This window comes from Lissotriton helveticus, chromosome 1_1 (assembly GCF_964261635.1).
Source record: "Lissotriton helveticus chromosome 1_1, aLisHel1.1, whole genome shotgun sequence".
In the NCBI taxonomy this organism is placed as follows: Eukaryota; Metazoa; Chordata; class Amphibia; order Caudata; family Salamandridae; genus Lissotriton; species Lissotriton helveticus.
In genome coordinates, this window is record NC_136057.1 from 1840689855 (window position 1) to 1840713525 (window position 23671).

At 43.5% G+C, this 23671-nt stretch overlaps 1 protein-coding gene across 6 annotated transcripts in view; it reads left to right on the plus strand.

Moving 5' to 3' along the window:
• Window positions 1-23671, plus strand: part of SLC44A3 (solute carrier family 44 member 3) — an 879170-nt gene that overhangs the window by 419702 nt on the left and 435797 nt on the right. For all 6 annotated transcript variants that reach the window (XM_078641256.1, XM_078641253.1, XM_078641270.1 and 3 more), the window contains one exon: window positions 20720-20813. In XM_078641256.1, the coding sequence (XP_078497382.1) occupies window positions 20720-20813 (94 nt within the window). The remainder of the gene's footprint in view (window positions 1-20719; window positions 20814-23671) is intronic.

Here is a 23671-nt window from a genome sequence, read left to right on the forward strand (position 1 = left end):
AGCTTACGTTTGAATCCAGCAAAACAGCTTACAGTTTGCCTCAGCTGGATGCCTTCACTATTGCACCAGTGGGTCCATTTATGGCACTTAAATAAAGACACTTTTTATATAACTTTCAAACTCCATCGCTTTATTACACACAGGCACTTTCTTACACACACCTGATTTCACCATTTATCTTCTGTGGCATTGCAACATTCTGCATTATATTCTTCACGATTATTTCTTTATTGCTGCTTGCTAAAACATTACATTTGAGTCTTCAGACCGGTAGGGGTGAGTAGTTCGCTTCCCACTCCCTGTATAGTATAAACGCATACTAACACTACTTATACAGGTATGCTACTGCGGCCAGTATCCTACAGCGCCCACAGCACATCACTTTACAGCAATCAGCTCACGGCTTAGGCTCACGGTTTCATCCTGAGTCTTCAGAGTGGTAACAGTGAATAGTTTGCTTCCCGCTATAGTGTAAACGCATACCAACACCACCTGCACAGCAATGCTACAGCGACCAGTATGCTACAGCGCCCAGAGCACATCAGTTTACAGCACTCAGCTCATGGTTTAGGCGCACGCTTTCATCCCCGAGTGTACCGGCCCCTTACATCAGCACCATCTCACCGTGGGCAAAACAGCACTTTCACATCGGTAGAGGTAAATACTTCAGTTCATCGGTTTACAGCACTCCGCTCACGGTTTAGGCACACGCTTTCATCCCAGAGTGTACCGGCACCCCACCTCAGCACCATCTCACTCTGGGCAAAACAGCACTTTCATACCGGTTGGGGTAAATACTTCAGCACATCAGTTTACAGCACTCAGCTCACGCTTTAGGTGCACGCTTTCATTCCCGAGTTTACCGGCCCCTCACCTTACCACCATCTCACTCTGAGCAAAACACCACTTTCACACCGCTAAGGGTAAATACATGGCTTCACACTCCCTCTATAGCACACCCTGACCACCCTACAGCGCTCCTACCCTCCTAGTAAATCCGGCTCAATGGTACACCCCTGAGCTTAACCTACTACGTAAGGACTGTAAAAGGACGGAACGCTCATGGAGGAAGGACAAATCCGCAGCCAAAAAAGACGCCTTCCGTACCTCCTTAAGAATTTACAAACTCGCGCTCCGTAACACCAAAATCCAATTCTATGACGAAAAAATAAAAAATTCCTTCTGTTCTGTCAGGGAAACCTTCACCATCCTACAAGAACTACTCAAAGTCCCGGAGCCTACGCCAGGGAATCTCCCAGATCCCAACGCCTCTGAGGACAAATGACAAAAACTAGCAAAGTATTTTGATGAGAAAATCCAGAAAATTCTCGCCACTCTACCACCAGTCGATCAGAGCCTCCCTGACGAGAGTTGCCGCAGATCTGACCCGGCCACCTCCCACATTAACACACTCGGCCCTGTAACTATTGAAGAGGTTTTGTCTACGCTTGCCTCGATCAAAAGTGGCTCCCCAGCGACCCGGTGCCCATCCGAATGCTCAAAAAAGTGGCTTCCACGATCGCCCCCCCTCTTACTGACCTCATCAATTCATCATTACTTCAGGGTAAGGTCCCCCCCAGCTGGAAAGCGGCTGTGGTCAAGGCCCTCCTAAAAAAGCCTCTACTAGACCCCCTTGACTTGGCCAACTACAGGCCAATCTCCCTCCTCCCCGGCATCAGTAAAATCGCTGAAAAATTAGTAAACAAAAAGCTCTCCCAGTTTCTGGAGTCTAACAACCGGCTGAAAAGCTCGCAGACTGGATTTCGCCCGGGTCAGGGCACGGACTCCGCCCTCCTGGCAGCAGTGGAGGAGGCCAGATACATTCTGGACGCAGGAGGATCAGTGGCAGTGATCCTCCTGGACCTCAGTGCGGCCTTTGACACTGTCAACCATCAGGTTCTTATCCAGCGACTCAGAGACAGCGGCATGGAGGGCACTGCCCTTGCCTGGTTCGCGTCATTTCTAAACCACCGCTCCTTCCAGGTCTGGGAGAACGACATCCGCTCTCCAACAGTCCCCCTCCAATGTGGAGTACCGCAGGGCTCTTCACTAAGCCCAACATTATTTAATGTCTGCATGTCCCCATTGGAGGAGGTTGTCACCCCGTTCGGTGTGAAAATCATCAGCTAAGCGGATGACACCCAGCTGGTGGTGTCTCTATCCCATCCCAACCAAGAACCAGCGAATCTGCACAGCTGCCTTTCCAAAATCCAGGGGTGGATGAACAACTCAGCGTTGAAACTCAACGGGTCCAAGACGGAAATCCTGCTTCTCGGACATAATGGACCCTCTCTTCCTCCCAACATCTGGTCCTCCTGTTTGGGTGAATCCCCCGCCCCCAAAGCTGAGATCAAGAGTCTGGGTGTCTAGATCGAGAAAGATCTGTCCTTCAAAACCCAGGCTAAGAAAACCACTGGGATTTTCTTCGGGCTCCTTAGATCAGACAGGAAAATCCTGCCTTTGCTCCCTCCCATCTCCCGAAAACTGATCATCCAAGGCCTCATTCTTTCTAGGTTGGATTATAGCAATGCTATATATCTGGGAGCTCCCGAAGCCACCTTCAACAAACTGCAAAGGATTCAGAACGCCGCAGCCAGGCTTCTCACTAACACCCTGGCTAGATCCTCGGCCAAACCAGCTCTGAAGCTCCTTCACTGGTTGCCTGTAAGAGAAAGAGTCAAATTCAAGGCTCTCTGTCTGGCCCATAAACTCCTACAGGACAAAGGCCCCCCCATCCTCAAAAACCTTATCAGGCCCTACAAGGCTACAAGGTCCCTCCGCTCTGACCACGAATACCTCGTCGCAGTTCCCAGAGTGAAAAGGGCGCGCACAGGCGGACGGCGCTTCTCCGTGAACACAGCCATCCTCTGGAACTCTCTCCCCCGCAAACTAAGGTTGGAATTGGACTACCTCCGGCTTAGGAAATTACTCAAAACTCACCTCTTCCCCTGATCTTGATCCCCTCGCCCCCCTCTCTTTTCCCGGTACTTTACCCTCATGATTTGTCTGGATCCCAGCGCTGGGATGCCTCCGGGTTACTACGCGCTCTACAAAACCCTAATATTAATAATAATAATATTTCCTACTTTTTCGCACTTTTTTCCACCTTGCTCGCTTCAACAGAATTACAAAATGGCGGTCAACACTTCCTAGTTGCAACCGCTCGAACCGCTCGCAGCCAATAAGCAGCAAGCTCATAGCGCCTCAGCCAATCAGATTACTTAATTCCCAAATATCGATATCTGTAAATTTCGATATTTCTCCAAAACTACTGAACGAATTTACACCAAATAAACAAAAGTGTGCTTTCTAGACCAAGACCCTTCTCCCTGTCAAATTTGGGGTAATTCCGTTCACGCGTTCGACCTGTAGCCTTGTCTAAAGTTTCCTATGGAAATTAACAGGGAGAAAACACGTTTGAAGACCCTTTTTTTTTCTCCACCCCCCTTAACGAATCCCCTCAAACTTTTAACATAGGAGCTGATATGAACAAAGAATTAGTTTTCGAAATTTCATGAAGATTCGTCAAACGACGCCAAAGTTATAAGCAAAATAGAAAAATGCTCTTCCTGTGGAAACTAGGTCCTAACTAAGGTGACCGCCAGTAGGTCCTGCCGCGAAGCAAACACCAGCCCAGGATTGCAGGGGGCCATGTAGTCTCAATATGGATTTAAAAGTGGAGCGCGCTTTCCAGATTGAGCTGAGCGCCTTTCCTTGGGGCTCAAGGGAGCTTCTAATTCGGCATTCATTACGAGAGGCATCCATCTGTGGACGTTTAAACCATGGACTACACGTTGCAGAAAACCTGCACATACAGGCTCATCCAGAGCAGCTGAATATCAGCGTAGGATCTGGTTTACATGAGGAGGTGTGGCCCCCATTGCTTCTTTCGATCGAGATGCCTCTGAGGAATTTTATAACGAAACATGTAAAGCTATGGTCGTGTGCCTTAGAATGTACTGAGGAAAGCGGCCTGCATACCAATAAAGCTTTGACAGGGGAAAAGCTAAACCGCGTTCGAGTGCTGCTTGAAATATGGACACCCCTAGGAGCCTTGAGAGAGCCTTGATATATATATATATATATATATATATATATATATATATATATATATATATATATAAATATATATATATATATATATATATATATATATATATATATATATATATATAAATATATATATATCATCATAATCATATTCTCTCTCCTACTGGCGGTCGCCAGTAGGTAGTTATAGGTAGGACCTAGTTACCATAGGAAAATCGCAACATTCTATTCCCAATAACGTTGCAGCCGATTGACGAATCTTCGCGTAATTTTCAAAACTTATGGCCCGCTCCGCTCCTATCTTGTAAGTTTTATGGTGATTTGGCAAGCGGGGGCCGAGAAAAAAGGGGGGTCCCAAAACGTGTTTTCTCCATGCAATTTTCCATAGGAAACTTTAGATACAGCTACAAAATGGGGTAAATCCGTTCAGTAGTTGTTGAGAAAATCAAAATTAAAAAAATATCAATATCTAGAGGCGCTCAGGATCCGCGCACCCTACAGATTAGGATTCGCACACCCTGCCGATCACTAGCTACTTTCTAATTGGCTGTCAACACTCCAAAGCAGGAACTGTTGGCAGCCATCTTGTGCCTCTGTAGAAGCGAGGTACAAGAAAACAGTAAAATGAAGGCACAAAACAAGAATAGGGGGCAGGGTTGAAACACCCTGACCCCCTAGGCCTGCTTAGGGGGGTCCCACAAGGACCTCCAGGGACAAAATAATTTATTTATTTTTTTAAACGCTGTGTGCGCGGATCCAGCCGCGAAAATGAAAGAAACCGAAGCGCGGGCTCCAGCTCCGCACTGCTACGGGGACCGCCACCCCCGAGGCTTTGCTAAATAATTTGCGGGGGGCACACAGCTCCCCCCCGCAGCCCTGGGGACCGCCACCCACTGGAGCTTTGATTTTTAACGTGGGGGGCATCCAAGCCCCAGGTACGACCACCTCCTGGAGCCCTTGATGGCCCTGGGGACCGCCGCCCCCCCCCCCCCAGGGCCGGCTCCTGCATTGTCCTGGGGTGCCCACTTCCGGGACACTGCTGTTTGCTTTGGCAGGGTGGGAGCCGTGCGGCTCCCGCCCTGTCATAGCAAACTTAGGTTTGGTTTTTAGAAGAGAGAGCAGGGAAACCTGCTCTCTCTTTCAAAAACCAAAGCCGATTGCTTTTCCACACGGGGAGCTGCATGTTAGCAGCTTCCTATGTGGAAAAGCAATGCTGGCTCCCAGAAGACGTGGGGACCCTGCGGGACCGTGGGGGCATTGGGGCTTCCCCCACGGTCCCCATCGTTGTGTATAGGGCCCGGGGGATGGGGTCCCCGGGGCAAATAAAAATTAGTAGTAGGAGCCAGTTTATTTTTTACGGAAAAATTTGGAGTCGCGACTCCAACGCAATGCTCAGTGTGGACCCCTGGTGTGAACACGCTGGGTGCTTGACTCCCAGTGCAGCCCCCTGGTGTGAACGCGCTGGTGTGCGACTCCCAGCACAGCCCCCTGGTGTGAACGCTCTGAGTGCGCAACTCCAAAATGGGCTGGGTACGTGACTCCCAGTGCGGCCCCCTGGTGTGAACTCGCTGGGTGCGCGACTCCAAAATGGGCTGGGTACGTGACTCCCAGCGCTGCCCCCTGGTGTGAACGCGCTGGGTGCCCGACTCCAAGCAAATTTCTTTTTATATTTTTTAAATATAAATCTAGCTTATATGTTTAGATCTTGGGTGGCTCTAAAAAGAGCCCTTGTGTTTATTGAAGATTTTGGTACCTACAAGTAAGTACGTATGCAGAGTCTAAAGTTGTTGAGAAAGAATCTGTTACCCTCATCTGAGAAATGTACACCATCTCTCCTGTAGATACCATCCATATTAAAACGCAGATTGTTGTTGTAAATGGACCACATCTTATTATCACTGAGATAATCAGAAACAGCTTTATTGACATGTTTCCTAGCTTTCTCAATTTGTGGACAAAATTGATTGGACCAGTTCCATTTCTGTCTTTGGCATATGTTAGAGTAGACAAAGGCAGTTTGGGGGGAAAAGTAACATCAATTCTGCAAAGGTGTCCTTCATTAGCATTTCCAGACCTACCCCAGTCAAAGTGCCTAGGTCATTGCCTCCACAGTGCACAATTATGAGGTCAGGGTGTTGGAGATGCAAAAAGGATTTAACCAATGGCAATAATTGGTGCCACTTTAATCCACTCTGCCCAAACCATTTAATGCCTACATTTTGCAAAGCTTTGTCAATACCTCTGCTTTCAGCATACCTTTTGCACCAGAAAATATAGCTGTGTCCCACAATTCATACTCTAAGCATCTTGAAGGGAAGTCTGGATGCACTTAGAAGATGTCTGTAGGTGAAGTAGGCAGTTTGTAAAATAAGATGTTTCTAAAATGGTGGAAAAGATGCCTTTTTAAAAAAAGAAGAGAAATTATTTGCTGATTGAGAACAATATACACTGAAAAACAGGGTGCATGTTTCTGTGTTTAAAAAGCATATTTCGTATTGGTTAGTAAAAACTGTTTGAAAGCTACATTAGATAAGATAAGCTTGTACTTTGGAAAGTCAAGCACACTTGCTGTTTAAATTTGTAACATTGTGTGCTGAACTTGTGACCTGTGTGTTCAGTTGAGTGTTCCATAAACTGTTACTATGGTAACAGGCATTAAGCAGAATGGGGGTAGGGTTGGAAGTTATGTGTGGCATTAAAATGTGTATTTCTTATTAATATTACAGTAATATGTAATTGCAGTAAGATTTCCCAAGTCACCGGTATAGTTAAAAGTAGTGTGTTATGGAAAACAATTGGTAAAACTATTTGTCATATAGTTTGAGGTCTCGTCTGGATCTGTGGTTCCATTGCTTACGGCGTACGGACCAGGCGCGACTCCAAAAAAGTTCCAGAACCAATTTTGGTTCAGTTAGAGGTCAGTTGACAAGGGTTGATATGTGTAACCAATAGAAATGTATGTTAGACTTTGAATTAATCTGGGAAGCAATGTGATTTGATATTTACATGTATATGAGTGCAGAATGAGAGGGAAAGTTTGCCGTTTTTTGGTTTTGCTAAGAGAGAAAATCTGGTGTGTGATTCAGATACTCTATAATCTACAAATCCATTTGAAAGGTAAGTTATTAATTTGTGAGGTGTTCTATGTGGTACCTTTGTTGTTAATCCTAAAATATAATTCTTAACATTTGGAGTTAGTGATATATTTTCTAATGAAGAAAAATGTATTACATTTTAAATGTTTAATATACCGTTTGCATATTATGGTTTGTGTTTTGCAATAGGTATTGCTGATTATGACTGATTGTTTTAATGTGTGCATATGTACATTGGTATTATAGTGCATAATTTTAGGTGTTGATTTGAAATTGGAAAAGTATATGTTGAGTTAAGGTATTAGTGATGAGAGAAGTTTTTATAAGTGTCTACAGAGGTATAGTTAAAATATGTGACATCATTTTTGGTGTTTGGTTTCAAATTCAATCTTGGATTGTGAATTTATGTGGTGTACATAAAGTGTACATAAAGACATTACCTAAAGTTCTGTATAGACATTTATATTTTTCAGTCGTATGGTGAGAATTTTAGTAGAGAAATGTGAAAGGTTTGTGATATGTATTTGGGTACATGTAATAATAAACCTAGTTGTAGGAAGGTACTGTAGCAGTAGAGAAGTATGCAGTAGTTGTATTCTATAAAGAGGTTGTTTACTGAGCAGTTATTGCCTTGTAAGTAGTGAAACACTCCTCCAATCACCCATTGAGCACCATATACTAATTCATTCAGTGTAGTAATACCTATGTGCCTAAACATTCTCTAAGCACTGTGCTTGTGTACAGTGAAATGAGCACAATGTATGCACTCCCCTAACCCTTTGCAGACTACTGAGTCTCTCCTGCTGAACTCCAGGGAATAGTCGTGTCTGTCTAGAATCACTCTCTGAGTCTGTGTCCACTCCTACAATCATCCTGACAGAAACATGTGCTTATTTAATCTCTCTGCTGATGCATAAGCGCTTATAAACTTATCCTGCTGTCACCTACTAGCAGTATGAGAACCCAGTCACTGTTTATGCACTTGGAGAATGAGTCAGGCATTCAGACAAGCAGTGGCACAGTCAAATGTGTAGAATGTATGCGGCCCCCTAGCCCCTTCCAGACTACTGAGTCTCTCCTGCTAAAGTCCAGGGAATAGTCTTGCCTGTCTGGAATCACACTGTGAGTCTGTGTCCACTCCTACAATCATTTTGACAGAAGCATGTCCTTATGTAATCTCTCTGCTGACACATAAGCGCTTATAAACTTATCTTGCTGTCAACTACTAGCAGTCTTAAAACCCAGTCGCTGTGTATGTATTTGGAGAATGAGTTATGCTTTCAGACAAGCAGTGGTACAGTCAAATGTGCACAATTTATGAGGTCCCATAATCCCTTGCAGACTACTTAGTCAGTCTTGGAAAAGTCCAGAGAATAGTCATGGTTCTCTGTAAACACACTGTGAGTCTTTGTCTACTCCCACAATCGTCTGGACGGAAGCATGTTCTTATCTAATTTCTCTGCTGAAACATAAGCGCTTATAAACTTTTTGGGCTGTCAACTAGTAGCAGCCTGGAAACCCAGTCACTGTCTGTGTACTTGGAGAATGAGTTAGGCATTCACACAAGCAATGGTACACCTTGCTGTGAACTACTAGTACTCTAGGTGCTCATTCACTGTCTATGCATTTGTAAAAAACTTATTCATTCTAATAATTATTCAATTAGTACCTGTGTACTTAAGTAAATTAATTGTGATTACAAAAGGAAGTGTTTAAATGGTTTTTATGTAGAATGTGTTTGTTTAGTAATAAAATAGTATATTTTATAGATTTATTAAAATAATTTTATATATATTTATTTTTTACAGCTATTGTTTATCATTAAAATAAACTTATCGTGACTATCATTAAAATAAACTTATCGTGACTAGAAAAACAGAAACGAGAAAACAGAAAAAGGACTATTTGAATACAATTCAACAAGTATTGGATGAACAACAATATATGACGAAAAAGAATAAGTCTTACTGTAAGAGAACAAATTAATTTATTAAAAAACTTTCAAAGCCTAGAAACAGTGTACAGATTGTGGAAAGTACAAAGAATGCCTCAACCAGAAAAAAGAATATAAAGGAAAAAAATGAAAAAGTTGGAAATTACATTCAAAAGACACAATGTATGGTAAAAGGAGGCAGAGTCAGTATAAAGAAATAAGAAATATGTTTTACAATAGTTATTTTTAATTTGTTGAGAGATGTGAAGAAATACAAAAGAAGAGCACCATTTTATAAAAAGAAGAAAGAAATTGAAATTATTGTTGAGAAGGCTTTTGAATTAAAAAGGAAATTATTCATTTTAGTTTTAAACAGAATTCGATCACTAGATAAACCAATCCATTTTATGAAGTCCAAAAGTAAGAAGAAAGAGAAATTAACAGAACTAATTTTTGAGATTTTTTTGGGTGAATGGAAACAAATTCAAGTTCAGAGCCTTTCTTTAATGAAGAGAGTTATTTTCAGACCAATACTTTATTGCTTGCAGTTGATACCAGTGGTCGAGCTCATGAGGTTAGAAATGCTTGTCCTATTTTGTCCTATTGAGAAAGAGAAGATGGTTTCTAGAAATGTAGAAGAAGAACTAATAGCTGATGAAGTTCTAGGGAGACATCCTAAAGCCCCCGTGTATACTTGGGATTGCAGTAGTATTGGTAGTATACAACAGGAATCTATTGATATTTTACGCAATTCCTTACGACAATATAGTGAAAAAAGTGTTAAGCAAAAGATTAAGATGTTTCAAGGACTAGATCCTTGCAGAGTAATTGTGTAATTGAATTTGACTTCAATTTGACTTCAATATGTGCCGAAGAACTTGCAACTACAATGTACTCAACTGCCTCTTTGTCAGAACTCTGTATAACCCTTTTACATTGCCGTTGTGCATTCAGATTACCCAATTCTATCCTATTATTGCTTTCACGAGAGCTGCTGTTTCTTGATATAACCAACTGGGTTGGCAGCACACAACATTAAAGGAATTACATTACATTGTTTACTTATGATACCTGTAGAGCATGAAAATAAATTGGAATAAAACAAACTATCTGGAGAAGCTTGCTATGAAGTATCAAGAGTGCTAAAGAAAATTAAACTTCTGATTATTGATGAGGTGAGCATGGTCTCAAACTTAATGCTTGCTTTTGTGCATTTAAGAATGCAGCAAATTCTTAAAACCGAGTACGATGTCTTATTTGGAGGAAAACATGTGATAGTTTTTGGCGCTCTGCTGCAACTTACTCTCGTTAAAGGACAACCAGTATTTAAAACACTTGTACGTGAAGACACCAAAAAGTCTTTGGGAAGTGTTGGAAACGTTAACATTTGGTCATATTTTGAATACAAAGAATTCATTAAACATGTGCGACAGGCAAATGATGCTGATTATGGAACTATTCTTCAAGATATAAGAATTGGAGTATTGACAGAACATGGCAAACAAGCTTTGCAAACTCGACTACTTACAAACTCGTTTCCAAATTAAAATATAGTTCCTGAAAAGATATATAAAAAAATTGCAGAAAATAAATCTATAATCTGCTTAATGCCAACACTGCGTGAGTGTTCTATATTCAATGAAGAACTTTTGAAGCTAGAAAATGAACAAATAATAAAAATGGAAGCCATTGATAAAATGGAGCATGAAGGTAACACTATTATTTTGACGGAAAAATTGAAAACAAAATTGGATTCTTTAGAAAAATTTATATCTAAAACTGCTGGTTTAGAAAAGAATTTATATGTATGTGTAAACTGTCGGGTCATTTTACCGTGTAATTTGGATGTGGAAAAAGGTTTAGTAAATGGAGCAATAGGTAAAGTTGTTGATTTTGTTAATTATCAAAATAGAGATGGAATTGAATTTAAAAAAATCAAATTTGATCAGATTGAAGAAGTAAAACAAATTGGTCGTTGTTCAGTTCGTTTTTTGCTTGTTAAAGATTTGTATGTTCGTAGAAAACAGTTTCCTCTTTCTCTGGCATATGCAGTGACTATTCATAGATCTAATTTCTAACTATAACATGTCTGAAACCTATGTTTTTTTCAGTGAATTTTATATATAATATATATATATTGCAACACAGTTTCAAGTAGGCTTCCCACGTCCAGACGAAACAAGATGAATCGACCCAGTCAGCACTTGCTTTTCACACTTGTTTAATGTGGCATATAAGAAAATAACGCATTTCGCTCTCAATCCATCTTGGTCACATGGTGTATGTATGTATATATCTCTTGGGCACATGATATATATTACATACAGGGGGTCGTCAGTAGGTAGTTATAGTTACGACACAGTTTCTATCATAAAGGGGGCTTTCAGTTGCCTATATCTTTAGCGCCTGCTGATGAATCTTCATGAAATTTTCCCCAGAAATGTGCCTGTTACTTCTGCTGCTATGTGGGAAGTTTTGGAGTGGTTTGTCAAGTGGGGGCCAAGAAAAGAGTGGGATCCCAAAAAGCTTTTTCCCCTGTGTTAATTCCCATAGGAATGTTAGACATTACTAGATACTGAACCGCTGGACGTAATTACACCAAATTTGGCAGAAAGCTGACTTTTGGTCCACAGATTGTGCTTTTTGTGATTTGGTGTAAATCTTCAGTAGTTTTGGAAATATTAAGGGAACTCCAAATTTGTGTATCTATATATATCTATATATCTATATATATATATATATATATATATATATAGGGACCTGGATCCTCTGCTGACCCGGTATTTCCTGTATTGAAATCTGATTGGCTGCCAACACTTTCACCAGGAAGTGTTGGCAGCTATCTTGGGACTTGTGATTTTCTGTTGAACAGGGGCAACAACCCAGAAACACATGTCCAGAAAGGCAGGCACTGACTATGCCAATACTTTTGCAAAACACTTTTCTGCTTGTGTGTACTTCAAAAACACGATGAACTTCATCTACCATAAAGCATTGGGAGGAATGGTTCCAGCTTGCTGGCAGTGTGCTCCCTCTCCCCTTGAATCTCTTCCTCATGGGCCCTGAAGTGGCAGCCATGTCCATGGCTGGGGCCGCTTCTTGGAAATAAATACTTGGTGGTAGATCTGCCATGCTCTGTCTGCTCGGCATACCTGTCAAAAATGGCTCCAGTTCCATCTCCAAAACTACATAACAAAAATCCATCAAGGCCTGAGAATTTTGTCCCAGTGTATGGCGATTATTTCTGGACTTTTTCTGTCTGTCAGTGATCTGCATAACATGGTAGACACCGCCACTAAGTTTGCCAGTGGGAATGGTTTTGGAGGGGCTGTTCAATTTATAACCCACTAGAAATGGTGTACCTAACAGCATTCAGTACTCTAGTTAAACACTGGATGTTTACATTCTGGTCATGGAAAGGGAGCAAGTGGAATGTGCTCTTAATCTCCATGTGGAATGAAATTGTGGTTGTGAAAGTAGCATGTCTGAGTTAATCTAGGTTATATGAAATACTTTATAAAGCATTATTTACAAAGTTTATCTTTAGTCTTACTACTGTAGTAGCAGCTGATGCTAGTGTTACCCAGCATTGGGGCTGATTGCGATGTCAGTTGACTAACCGACATTGTTGCAGAAAGGAACTGCCCAACCTTATGTTGGCGGCTCCGATTGCAGAATTTGGATGTGACCACCCTATGGGCAGTCCAAAACATCCATTCGTCAATGGCAGCTTGTGCGGCGGGCGGACAAAAACCAGCAGCACCAGCTTCCATTGCAAAATGCATGTTTAGGGGGCCACCATAGGCGCCCCCCAGGTGCCATAGTGGAGGGCTAGGGGGAAAGGGGGATCTGCTAAGGGCCCCAAAGTCTCTTTTTGACAGCCTTTCCATGTCAGAAAAGGCAAACATGGAAAGGGTATGAGAAAGTAACATTATAATTCCGATGGCAGAGCTGAGGCTATTTCCGCCGTCATTATGGGACTGTGATCGACTCCAAAGGGCTACTTGAGCCTGTCAAAAGCGCAGGGAACGGTCCCTCTGCCCGATGTAAATGTAAATGTAAATGTAAATGCCGATGCCTTGGCCCCCTGCATTTTAATGCGGCGGGCAGACTGCAGGGGCAGATGTCGGGCGGACCGCAACCATTGACCTCAGAAGTATGACTAGCTAAATCGGCCCCACTGAAATTGTTCTCTGTGACCTGTAGGTTGCACTCATGCTAGTAGCCATGGCTTAAGCTTGTGAGCTTTAGCTCAAAGTTAGAGTAAATTGCAAATTATGCAAATTGTACACTATTACATTAACCAATGCAAAGCAATGAAAGACTTTGAGATAAGATAAAATAGTTTGATTCTTACCTGTAAATTTAAAAAATTACATTTTGTAAAAATAAGTGACTTTGTAGGGACACTTTCCTTACTTGGAGAATCTTCAAGAGTGAGCCTTGTGAGGTCATAGAGTATGTTAGTGAGCTCAAGGTGGCAGTGTGCTAGGTAGCGATAGCACTAGAGGAACTAAATGCACGCCTTTTCAATGAAACACACTCATAAGGCTGTAATGCTTGAACATTTGTACAACTATTCTAGTAAATTGGGGGGGCGCTAGAGGGCGCGCTGCGGAATGGCTGCCTCCTGAGACAGCTCTGCCAGTCGGAAACATTATCCGGCAGTAAGATCTTATTGCGGGTGTTAAAACTTAAACAAAACACTTCCCGGGACGTCGGAACTACTCAGCAGCAGATGGGAATGACTGTAAATGCCGAGAGAAGTCCTGCTGATGAACAGGGAGTGAAACATTGGCGCGAGGAGGCGGCCGGGTGCTCACAAAATGGCAGCGCCCTGTGTGTTGCTCGACCAGAGCGGCTGAGGTTCGCGGTAACGCCTCCCCGTGTGATTGGTAACAAGAACTGGGCTGCATGACACAGGCTGCACTATGGCAATCAGGATTTGATGATCATTGTGGCGAGCTGGGAGCTCTATCCTACTGAGCAGGCTTTTTCTCCAACATGGTGGAGGGCACGATCAGAGACGGCGTAAAATGGTGGACAGTTGCAGCGACAGAGAAATCTGGGGACTACTCCTATGAACTGTGAGAGCAGAAGAATTGGCCGTCGGTGGGGGTGAGACAGCGGATTGGGCATAGTATCAAGTCTCACTGCATGGTGCCTTGCGATGTGCTGGACTGCTGTAATCCCCTAGTATATTAACGTGCATACTGAATGGGACATGTTGAAACGACTGCCCAACACTTGCCTGTGCTGTTGCCTCCCAAAACTTGGTTATCTACAATGTGGAATTTGATATAGCTCCTACGCGCGGAGACGTTGAAGCCGAAATGGATGTAATTTGAGTCTCCCCTGGACACTAACGGGTATCGTACTTCATAAGTCCCTTCACCTAGTACCCTAGATTGCCTTACCTCTAAACGTCTGGTCACTGTTACAAAGCCCAACTGCGGCATATGTAATTGAAATTCGATATCATGCAACGACGTGGTGGTGGAGCTGGTTTGCAGTGTGCCATGATCCCAACTTAAGGGCTACCTGTACGCCGCCAGCTGACATTGTCTATTTTCTCACTCCTCAGCCACAATGGGCAAACCAGATAGGCAGCAGCCAAAGCTAACTTTTGAAACTAAGCACAACCCTAAAGGTGCAACTGCCTATTCAGATACAGAATTGGAGGCGGAGAGCACCACGAGCAAGGCCATGGAGAACGTCCTCCAAGCTATACAACAAAGTCTATAAAATATAAATGTCAAACTAGACTTTGTCACCCAAAGACTAAATAGCATGTCTGCGAAATTGGATAAACAAGGTGAACGCCGGGACGCGGCTGAAGATCGCATAACAGCAGTGGAAGATGAATCACATACTACTACCCGCAAATGCACGGATATGGAGAAGATCCTAGAGGACATAAAGAGCAAGGCTGAGGATTTGGAGGCGAGATCGCGCTGCAACAATGTTAGAATCATGGGAGTTCCCGAGAGTACAAACACGGAAGGATGGAAACGTATGTGGAGGACATGCTGTGTGATATCTTCGGCGCCAACAACATTTCTTCGGTATTAATTATAGAACGTGCACATAGATCATTGGCCCCCAGACCTCCGCCGGGCGCACCCCCGCGGCCCATCATCACCCGGGTCCTCAACTACAGGGACCGGGATGCAATTTTGAGGATGGCTCGGGAAAAGCAGCAAATCACCTATCAAGGCAACAACCTGGTCTTCTACCCGGATTTTACAGTGATGGTGCAGGCTGCGCGCAAAGACTTTAATCCTGCGAAAAAGAAACTTCGAAAACTGGGTATCGAATATGCAATGTTGTACCCAGCTAGACTGAAAGTAACATGTGATGGACGAGCAATGGTACTTAATGTAACATGTGATGGACGAGCAATGGTACTTCAGACACCAAGAGTGGCACAGGACTTCATAAAGAAGATAATCAATAAGCGGAAGGAGCAGAAACACACAGAGCAGGACCAATACTCTGAATAAAACAGTCAACTTTACTGCTCTTCTCGGACTAAATCAACCGCTGATGGCCGGAGTAAATCAAAGACACTGACATCTACCATGTGGCAGCAGGTCTCACGTATTATGTAGAACAAGATTTGTATAACACTCTGTGGATTGAATGCTGCCACTGTTGATTCGGGGATGTAGGTGACCTTCTTTGTACCACACCCTGTTGTTGAATGGCATATGAATAGCGACATAGCTATTGAGGAAAAGAGTGCGCTGATCTCCACTGGCTGTAATGTATGGACTGTGCATATATTAACATATTCCAGGAGAAAGCTAAGGACGCTGGGTATGCAGACAACCATGTCTGTTCATTGTGTCCTATCCTTCAGATGCGTTTGATAATGATATACTGGGATATAATGTTGTATATCTTAAGGTACTACAAACAGGTGGATCTGTGTAGGAATAGCAAAGCTGCGGCTTCATATATGTAGCAAAATTGATCTAACTGGCCATGTTTCATGCGGATTGTTATGGCGAATTCCCATGATCCCTGTTGGCAGTCACTAATTGGGTTGATTTGTGATATTTGTGGGGTCAGAACTATAATTTACCCTTTTTAACAGATAACTCTGAATGGGAAATGTATATGCTACATCGGGCGAAATCCCTAGGTTGGACTATGCACCTGCACTCTTAACGTACTACCCGACCACATCCACTTAGTTGGAGGGAGTTGCGTGCACTTGGCGGATCCCCCCAGGCAGGTGCTCCCCACTACAGGTTTAGTTATGTTGATGTCGGTTAAGGGTATGTCTTTGGCGTAGTTGGGATGCTAAGGGGGGAGGGGTGGGATGGAATTTGGGATTGTTTTGCAGATTGCTGTATTTGAGATGCAGTACGGTCGTCCAGATGTTTATTATCACCATTTATCCAATAGCTACAACAGTTGCACACAATAACGGCAGCGGACAGGAGTACATCATAGGTACAGCTTATGTCAACAAATATAGATAGATTACAACCAACGCAACTTAATTTATTGACATGGAACATCAGAGGGCCTAATAACCCGAAAAAGATACGCCAGATATTTGCTTATTTAGACAGACTACACATCGATATTACCCTCCTCCAGGAGTCTCATCTAGCCCCCACACATAAGAGTAATATTGGTAACAGATGGGCGTAGGCGGTGCTAAGTTCCTCATACTCTAGAGGCGTGTTAATTTTAGTAAAGAAAAAGACGCAGTTCCATATAGATAGCGCTTTTACAGATGACTTAGGTTGATATGTTATTATAACAGGGCATATCAGAGGGCAGAGGGTGACTCTGATAAATACTTATGGCCCGAATGTGGATGATCCAGATTTTTATAGATCAATCTGGCGTAAAATTAATGAGTTACCTGAAATGGCTCTGCTGTGGAGTGGTGATTTGAACCTCTCTTTGAATGACAGCTTGAACAGATCGGGCACATCCAAGGAGCCACACAAGCAGGCTGTGGGAGTGATGGGCGATATTATGTCCGAAAATAACCTGGTTGATATTTGGAGGATGCGGTATCCTCAGCTCATGGAGGCCACACATACTTCTGTGATCCATAACAGCTGGTCCCGCATTGACTACTGGTCGGGGATGAAGGAAATAGTATCTTGGACACAAAATATACGTCACCTTCCCAAAACCCTATCTGATCATAACCCGGTGCTATTGTCTATAGACCTCCCCTATTACACACCTCCACAGTATGTGTGGAGATTCAGTGCAAAAGCGCTACTAGACTCCGTTTATACTGACACTATTAGCCAGGCCATCACTGACTATTTTACCATAAAACCAACCATCTACTGATGACCCCAGCTTACTGTGGGAAGCTTTTAAAGTCACCATACGGGGTATCTGTATTCGCACCAACGCGGGAATATTAAAAGATATGCGTAACCAACTCACCATACGGGAGGCCACATTAAGCGCACTTGAGCGTGAATACGAACGCATGAACAGCGCGACGCTATTAGGTGATATTCGAAAAAGTCATGACGGAATATCAGACATTTGCAGGCAGACCAGGTCGTGTCTTAGCGAATAAAATCTGTTTTGGGTATATGCCACAAATGGTTCTGCCCGTAAAGGATAATAATGGTACGCCCCGATACGATACAAATAATATATTTCGTGCATTCATGGCAACGTATGGTGACCTATATGCCTCACGCGATACTGCCGCGCCGACTGAAACTTTGGCTTATCTGGAAGATGTGGCGATAGCATGGCTATCGGACACACAGAGAGAATATCTTTCACAGCCGGTAACGGTAGAAGAAGTTACTGAAGTGATCAAATCACTCCCGAATGGTAAAGCGCCAGGGCCAGACGGCTTCACCTGCAAATTTTATCAGGTGTTTGTTGACCAACTGGCACCCCACCTTGTGGAAATGTATGGGGATGCCCATGACAAACAGATATTACCCCCCACATTAAGAGAGGCCATGCTCATTGCCCTATTAAAACCTATTAAAGATCCTGAACAATGTGACTCATATAGGCCACTGTCTTTAATAAATACTGATACTAAAATTCTAGCCAAACTCCTTGAAAAACGTCTACAGCCACTAATGGCTAATCTTGAACTGACAGATCAGTCGGGATTTATACCCGGTCGACCAACAGCTCACAACACAAGAACATTGTTTGCACTGTTGCATTATTAAGCTGCTGCAGTCCTCCTGGACGCAGCAAAAGCCTTCAATTCAACTGAATGGCCCTATCTCCACACAATACTACAAAGAATGGGATTTCCACCAATCTTCCTGCAATGGGTCAGAATAATATATACAGCGCCTATGGCACGAGTAAAAGTTAATAAATATGTATCCAATGCCATACCAATTGCAAGAGGCACAAGACAGGGGTGCCCTTTGTCTCCTTTACTTTTGAAATAGCCCTTGAACCGTTGGCGTGCAAAATACGGCAAGGTCATAACTATTCTGCGCTCCTATTCCCACAAAGGCCACTACATATCTCGCTTTACGCAGATGGTGTGGTGCTATAAGTACATGACCCAGATACGCACTTGTCCCCTCTACTGAGAGAGTATATTAAATGTGGTCGCTACTCTGGGCTCAAAATTACCTGGTCTAAATCTATCATTCTTCCTTTAACAGACACTACACATCCACATCCCACAGAGTTCCTGCTTGAATGACAGATGGACCCCGTCAAATATCTCGGTATCTGGTACCACCGGAATCCAGACATAGTAATTTGCACAAACTATGGGAGAGCGATAAGTGCAATGGAGGACAAAATAGAGCGTTGGATTCAACATCCATTAACATTGGCTGATCGATTGGCCATCGTCAAGATGGTAATTTTACCAAAGTTTTTATACCTCTTCAATAACATTCCCATCACACCTCCGACAACCGTGTTTAAAAGACTGAATACTATGGTAACACGTCCGATATGGGCGGGCAAACAAGCCCGGATTGAGATGCGTGCCCTTGTTCTGCCCTACTCCAGAGGTGGGTTTAAGGTCCCAGATCTTCTCCTCTATTATTTATGTGCGCAAGCGCAATATGCGCATTATTGGTATCACTGTATCCCCTACCTACCACACATGGCAATTGAAGAAGGTGATGCGCATCCTACTCCACTGAATGCTATTTTACCTCATCACCGGCCCCCGCTTCATTCCAGCGACATCAATACTATTGACGCCACTAATGCAGCATGGCGGAATATGGGCAGACTGGCACGTAAGTTACCACTCTATGCACCTGCGATGCCTCTACAACATCACCCAGAACTATCAGTAACTCGAGAAGCAGTGGGAACAGGTCTGCTAAGACAAGTGGGTATCGATAAAATGGGAGATCTGTACAATAATGGTACTTTTATAGACTCTGAAGAACTATCATATATTAGCAACCAGACATTACTTTTTCGGTTGACATACTATAGACTACTGGGCGCCATCAAGAAACTATATCCTTCTTACCCTAATGAACCGCCACAACTAACCACTTTGCAGCTGCTTATCACCAAACCTCGTAATATATATATGGCATCGAAATTATACATTAAATTGCAGGAAGACATTGACGACAACATGCACAAAGCTTTAGAGAGATGGAATGACACATTTGACAACCACCTCACGGAGGACGAATGGGCGATCTGCGGCACATTAACTAGCATGCTCACACCGAATGGCAACCTGCGCCTTTTGCACTATAAGTACTTGCATCAATCATATCACACTCCCGCCCGACTTTATAAATATGGTCTCCGTTCGGATGCACAGTGTCAACGATGTGGTGCAGATGATGCCAATTTTATACATCTTGCCTGGCATTGTGAGTCAATTAATGTATATTGGGTAAAGGTTGTAAAGATGTTGGGTGAATTGGTGGGTTTTACTATTGAATGCGCGATTCGCACTTGTTTGCTGGGACTTATCCACAATGTGCGAGCTACTAAGCGTAAATTTTGCATTATAGACTTACTCCTAGCTAAACGTGGAATTTCATTGTGCTGGGGTAGTTGGGAGATCCCAAGAACCAAACAATGGTTTAGAGATATGGCCTATAGTAAGGATACCCTACAAACGTATGAGGAGGAGCTATCCACTGGTTCCAAACCAAGAGACTACTGGAGGTACCTGGTTGAATATCTACAAGGGAACTAAGCTGCTTAACTGTGCATTGAACTGTAAAACGAATTAATATATTCAAAGGTGACACTGTTTATTTGCAATATAAATAAAATAAATAAAAACTATTCTAGTAAATTAAAAATACCATTAGGAAAGCCATGCATCAGTAGTCCCATTTGTAAATGTACAGAGAGTGCACAATTGGGGGGGGGGGCGGGAGTAAAAATACATAGACACCAATTTATACTCTTATTTATGATGTTTTAACATTTGAAACTTATTGATATTTACTGAAAAAGTAATGGATCATGAATACATGTTTGCTCAAAAGGATGATTTGGTTGAATTTTTCAAAAGATTTTATATAGTAGTTTAATGGTTTGTGTATTTGCATGCAAGTAAGAATCCGATGGGCAGCCTCTTATTAATTTCTCACAAGAATCAGTTTAAGTATTTTGTGATACCGTAATCTGACACACCATATTTTGGTTTTTGTCATTGGCATAGGTTCCTTTTTGTGCGTTTATAATTTAAACTACACAGACTATGCAAAAGATCCAAAAGCCACTGAGTTGTGTCCTGATCTGCCCATTCCACCCAGGTAAGGATGAAAGTTTGTCAAATTTCAATGTAATCCTAGTTTTAATTAGTTTCTATGTAAATGTTCCTTATGCATCAATTTCTGAGCTTCTCATGAAAATCTACCAGTGCTAGTGGAGGAGTGTGGCTCAATGGTTAGAGCGGCAGACCCTGATGCAGAGTTCTGGCCTGGGACCAGGGTTCAATCCCCGCCTCGGCGGGTCTTGGGCTCAATTTCCTCGGACCTGACAATTCTCGCCTCGGTGCCTATACTAATCATGGGCCCCACGCTGCAACTCTGGGCAATAGCTTGCTTAACCTCCACACCGGCCCCAACAGCGCTAGGATGCCTGGCTTCACCCTGGGGGTGCCCAGGAGTGCACACTTCACAGGGAAAGCCAGGAAGGGTTCCACAGCGGTATGAGTAATAGCACCAGGAAAACGCTTGGTGGCAGTGCGCTCTACAAATACCTTGACATTTACATTTAGTGTGACTAAAGCTCTCAAATGGTTGTAAGTGTACCCACGACCCATGCCCAATTGTAGGGCTAATGAGTAATTTATGTGAAAATGAATCCCATTTAGATTATTATTGTATATTTTTCCCCTGTGGATATCCTGAACGTGGGGCCTGGATCCAGCAATCCTTGTTGAGTGACACCCTAATGTAAACAGTTAAGAACCTTGCGTAAGATAAATATTCTCAAAATACTAATGTTCTCATCTACATTAGTAAAACAAAGTGTTCAAAGACTTAAAGATAAAATGGTCCCTTATGAAAAGGATCTGTCCAGATTTATCAAAGACTTGGGAAATGAAATTTCATCTCATACTTCATACCTCGCGGTAATTTTTTTAGGCGAAAAATGCATAATTCTTTCAACAGACCTTATTGTAAAAAAACGCTGTCTATTAAATATGTTTCGATTGTCTTATTTTTTTTAATTGCTTTTATGTGGAGGAATGAATGTAATCATTATACTTATAGGCTCATCTAACTGTCATTTTGGGTATCGTTTAATGTAGCCAGCTACTGCTGTGTTCTGGAATTTGGTAGTATACTAAATGTTCAAAAAATCCAAATATGTGACCTATATGTAATTATTTCCCCTTGTGCTCTGTCATTTTGAAAATGCAAGAATTGAAAGCATCAATTGATTCATATTTTGAGAAGTTGATTGCTTACAGCTGGTTATCCTTTTCTAACAGCAATAAATCATGTAACATTGTCTTCCGTGGCTTTTCTAGAAGATTTGAGGTTTTATGTTTTGCGTTTATAACCCATATAAGCTATTGTGTGTGCTAGGTTGGTCAATTTCTGAGTAGTGCTCTTATTGATAGGGTGACCAATCATTTAATGTGCTCCAGTTGTTGCACTTGTTGAGATTCATAAGTCATAGTGCCCACACCGCCAGTGCTCGCCCGCTATGCCAATTCACTTACATACCATTGAAACTCATGAAACATATTTGTGGGAAAGAACTGTTGCAGGTTTATTTCGTACAACAGGTATATCGTTTAAGGTGGGTCATCTTACAGGCGATCCAAAGCGGCAGCCCCTCGCTGACCCGCATGCCTAAGGAGCCATCTTGCACGGCGAGACGATGCTCTAACGGTGCTGCATATTACCATTTCGTTATACTCCCGCCCCCCCTGTCAGGGCGGAGAGATGAGGCACACCCCCGGTCGGATCAGGCCCCCCGACCGCCCGAAGGACTAACGGGGCGCCGACGCTGTTTCCTGGAACCTCCTTCGGCTCCAGGTGCTTGGCTCAGGCACCCTTACTGTGCCAGGCAGAGGTATCTTGACTGTATCCTTCTGCCGCAGAGGTACCCTTACTGTCCATCTGCTTCCAGATCGCCCTGTGACTCCGCCTGCAACATAAAACATGACCATTACAAAATTCACAGTTTATACAACACCGCCGCTCTGCAGCTGGGTAAGGGTTCAGGGTGGGAACAGCGCAGAGCCGAAGGGATGCCTGGCGGGAGAGAGAGGCCGAGCGCAGTTGCTACGCCGCTAAATACCTAAAGGACGCCCCCTTCTCAAAGGTGAGCCCTCCCTATTGGTTGTTTGAGTAGGGAGGTCGCTCAGGGGGAGGGGTCTGCTCTAGGGGCTGCTCTGCTCGCCCGTCGTGTGGGACTAGGGCGCTGTCCCGCCCATGCTCCCCTGCGTGTCGCGCGGTCAGCGGCATAGTGCCCACACCGCCAGTGCTCGCCCGCTATGCCAATTCACTTACATACCAATGAAACTCATGAAACATATTTGTGGGAAAGAACTGTTGCAGGTTTATTTCGTACAACAGGTATATCGTTTAAGGTGGGTCATCTTACAGGCGATCCAAAGCGGCAGCCCCTCGCTGACCCGCATGCCTAAGGAGCCATCTTGCACGGCGAGACGATGCTCTAACGGTGCTGCATATTACCATTTCGTTATACTCCCGCCCCCCCTGTCAGGGCGGAGAGATGAGGCACACCCCCGGTCGGTTCAGGCCCCCCGACCGCCCGAAGGACTAAAGGGGCGCCGACGCTGTTTCCTGGAACCTCCTTCGGCTCCAGGTGCTTGGCTCAGGCACCCTTACTGTGCCAGGCAGAGGTATCTTGACTGTATCCTTCTGCCGCAGAGGTACCCTTACTGTCCATCTGCTTCCAGATCGCCCTTACTCCGCCACAGCTCTGGAGGAGGCCCACGTCGATGACAGAGCCCCCCACCCACCTAGTTACCTGCAACCTGCCACTGACAAGCCTCTTGTACGTCTAGGAGAAAGACTCCATACCCAAACCAGCCAAGTGCACCCCGTCACTCTCGTAATATCCTTCAGTTCTTTCTTGTATCAGTGCATGCCTAATGAACCCCAGGCCCCTCCTCTCCATAAACTTC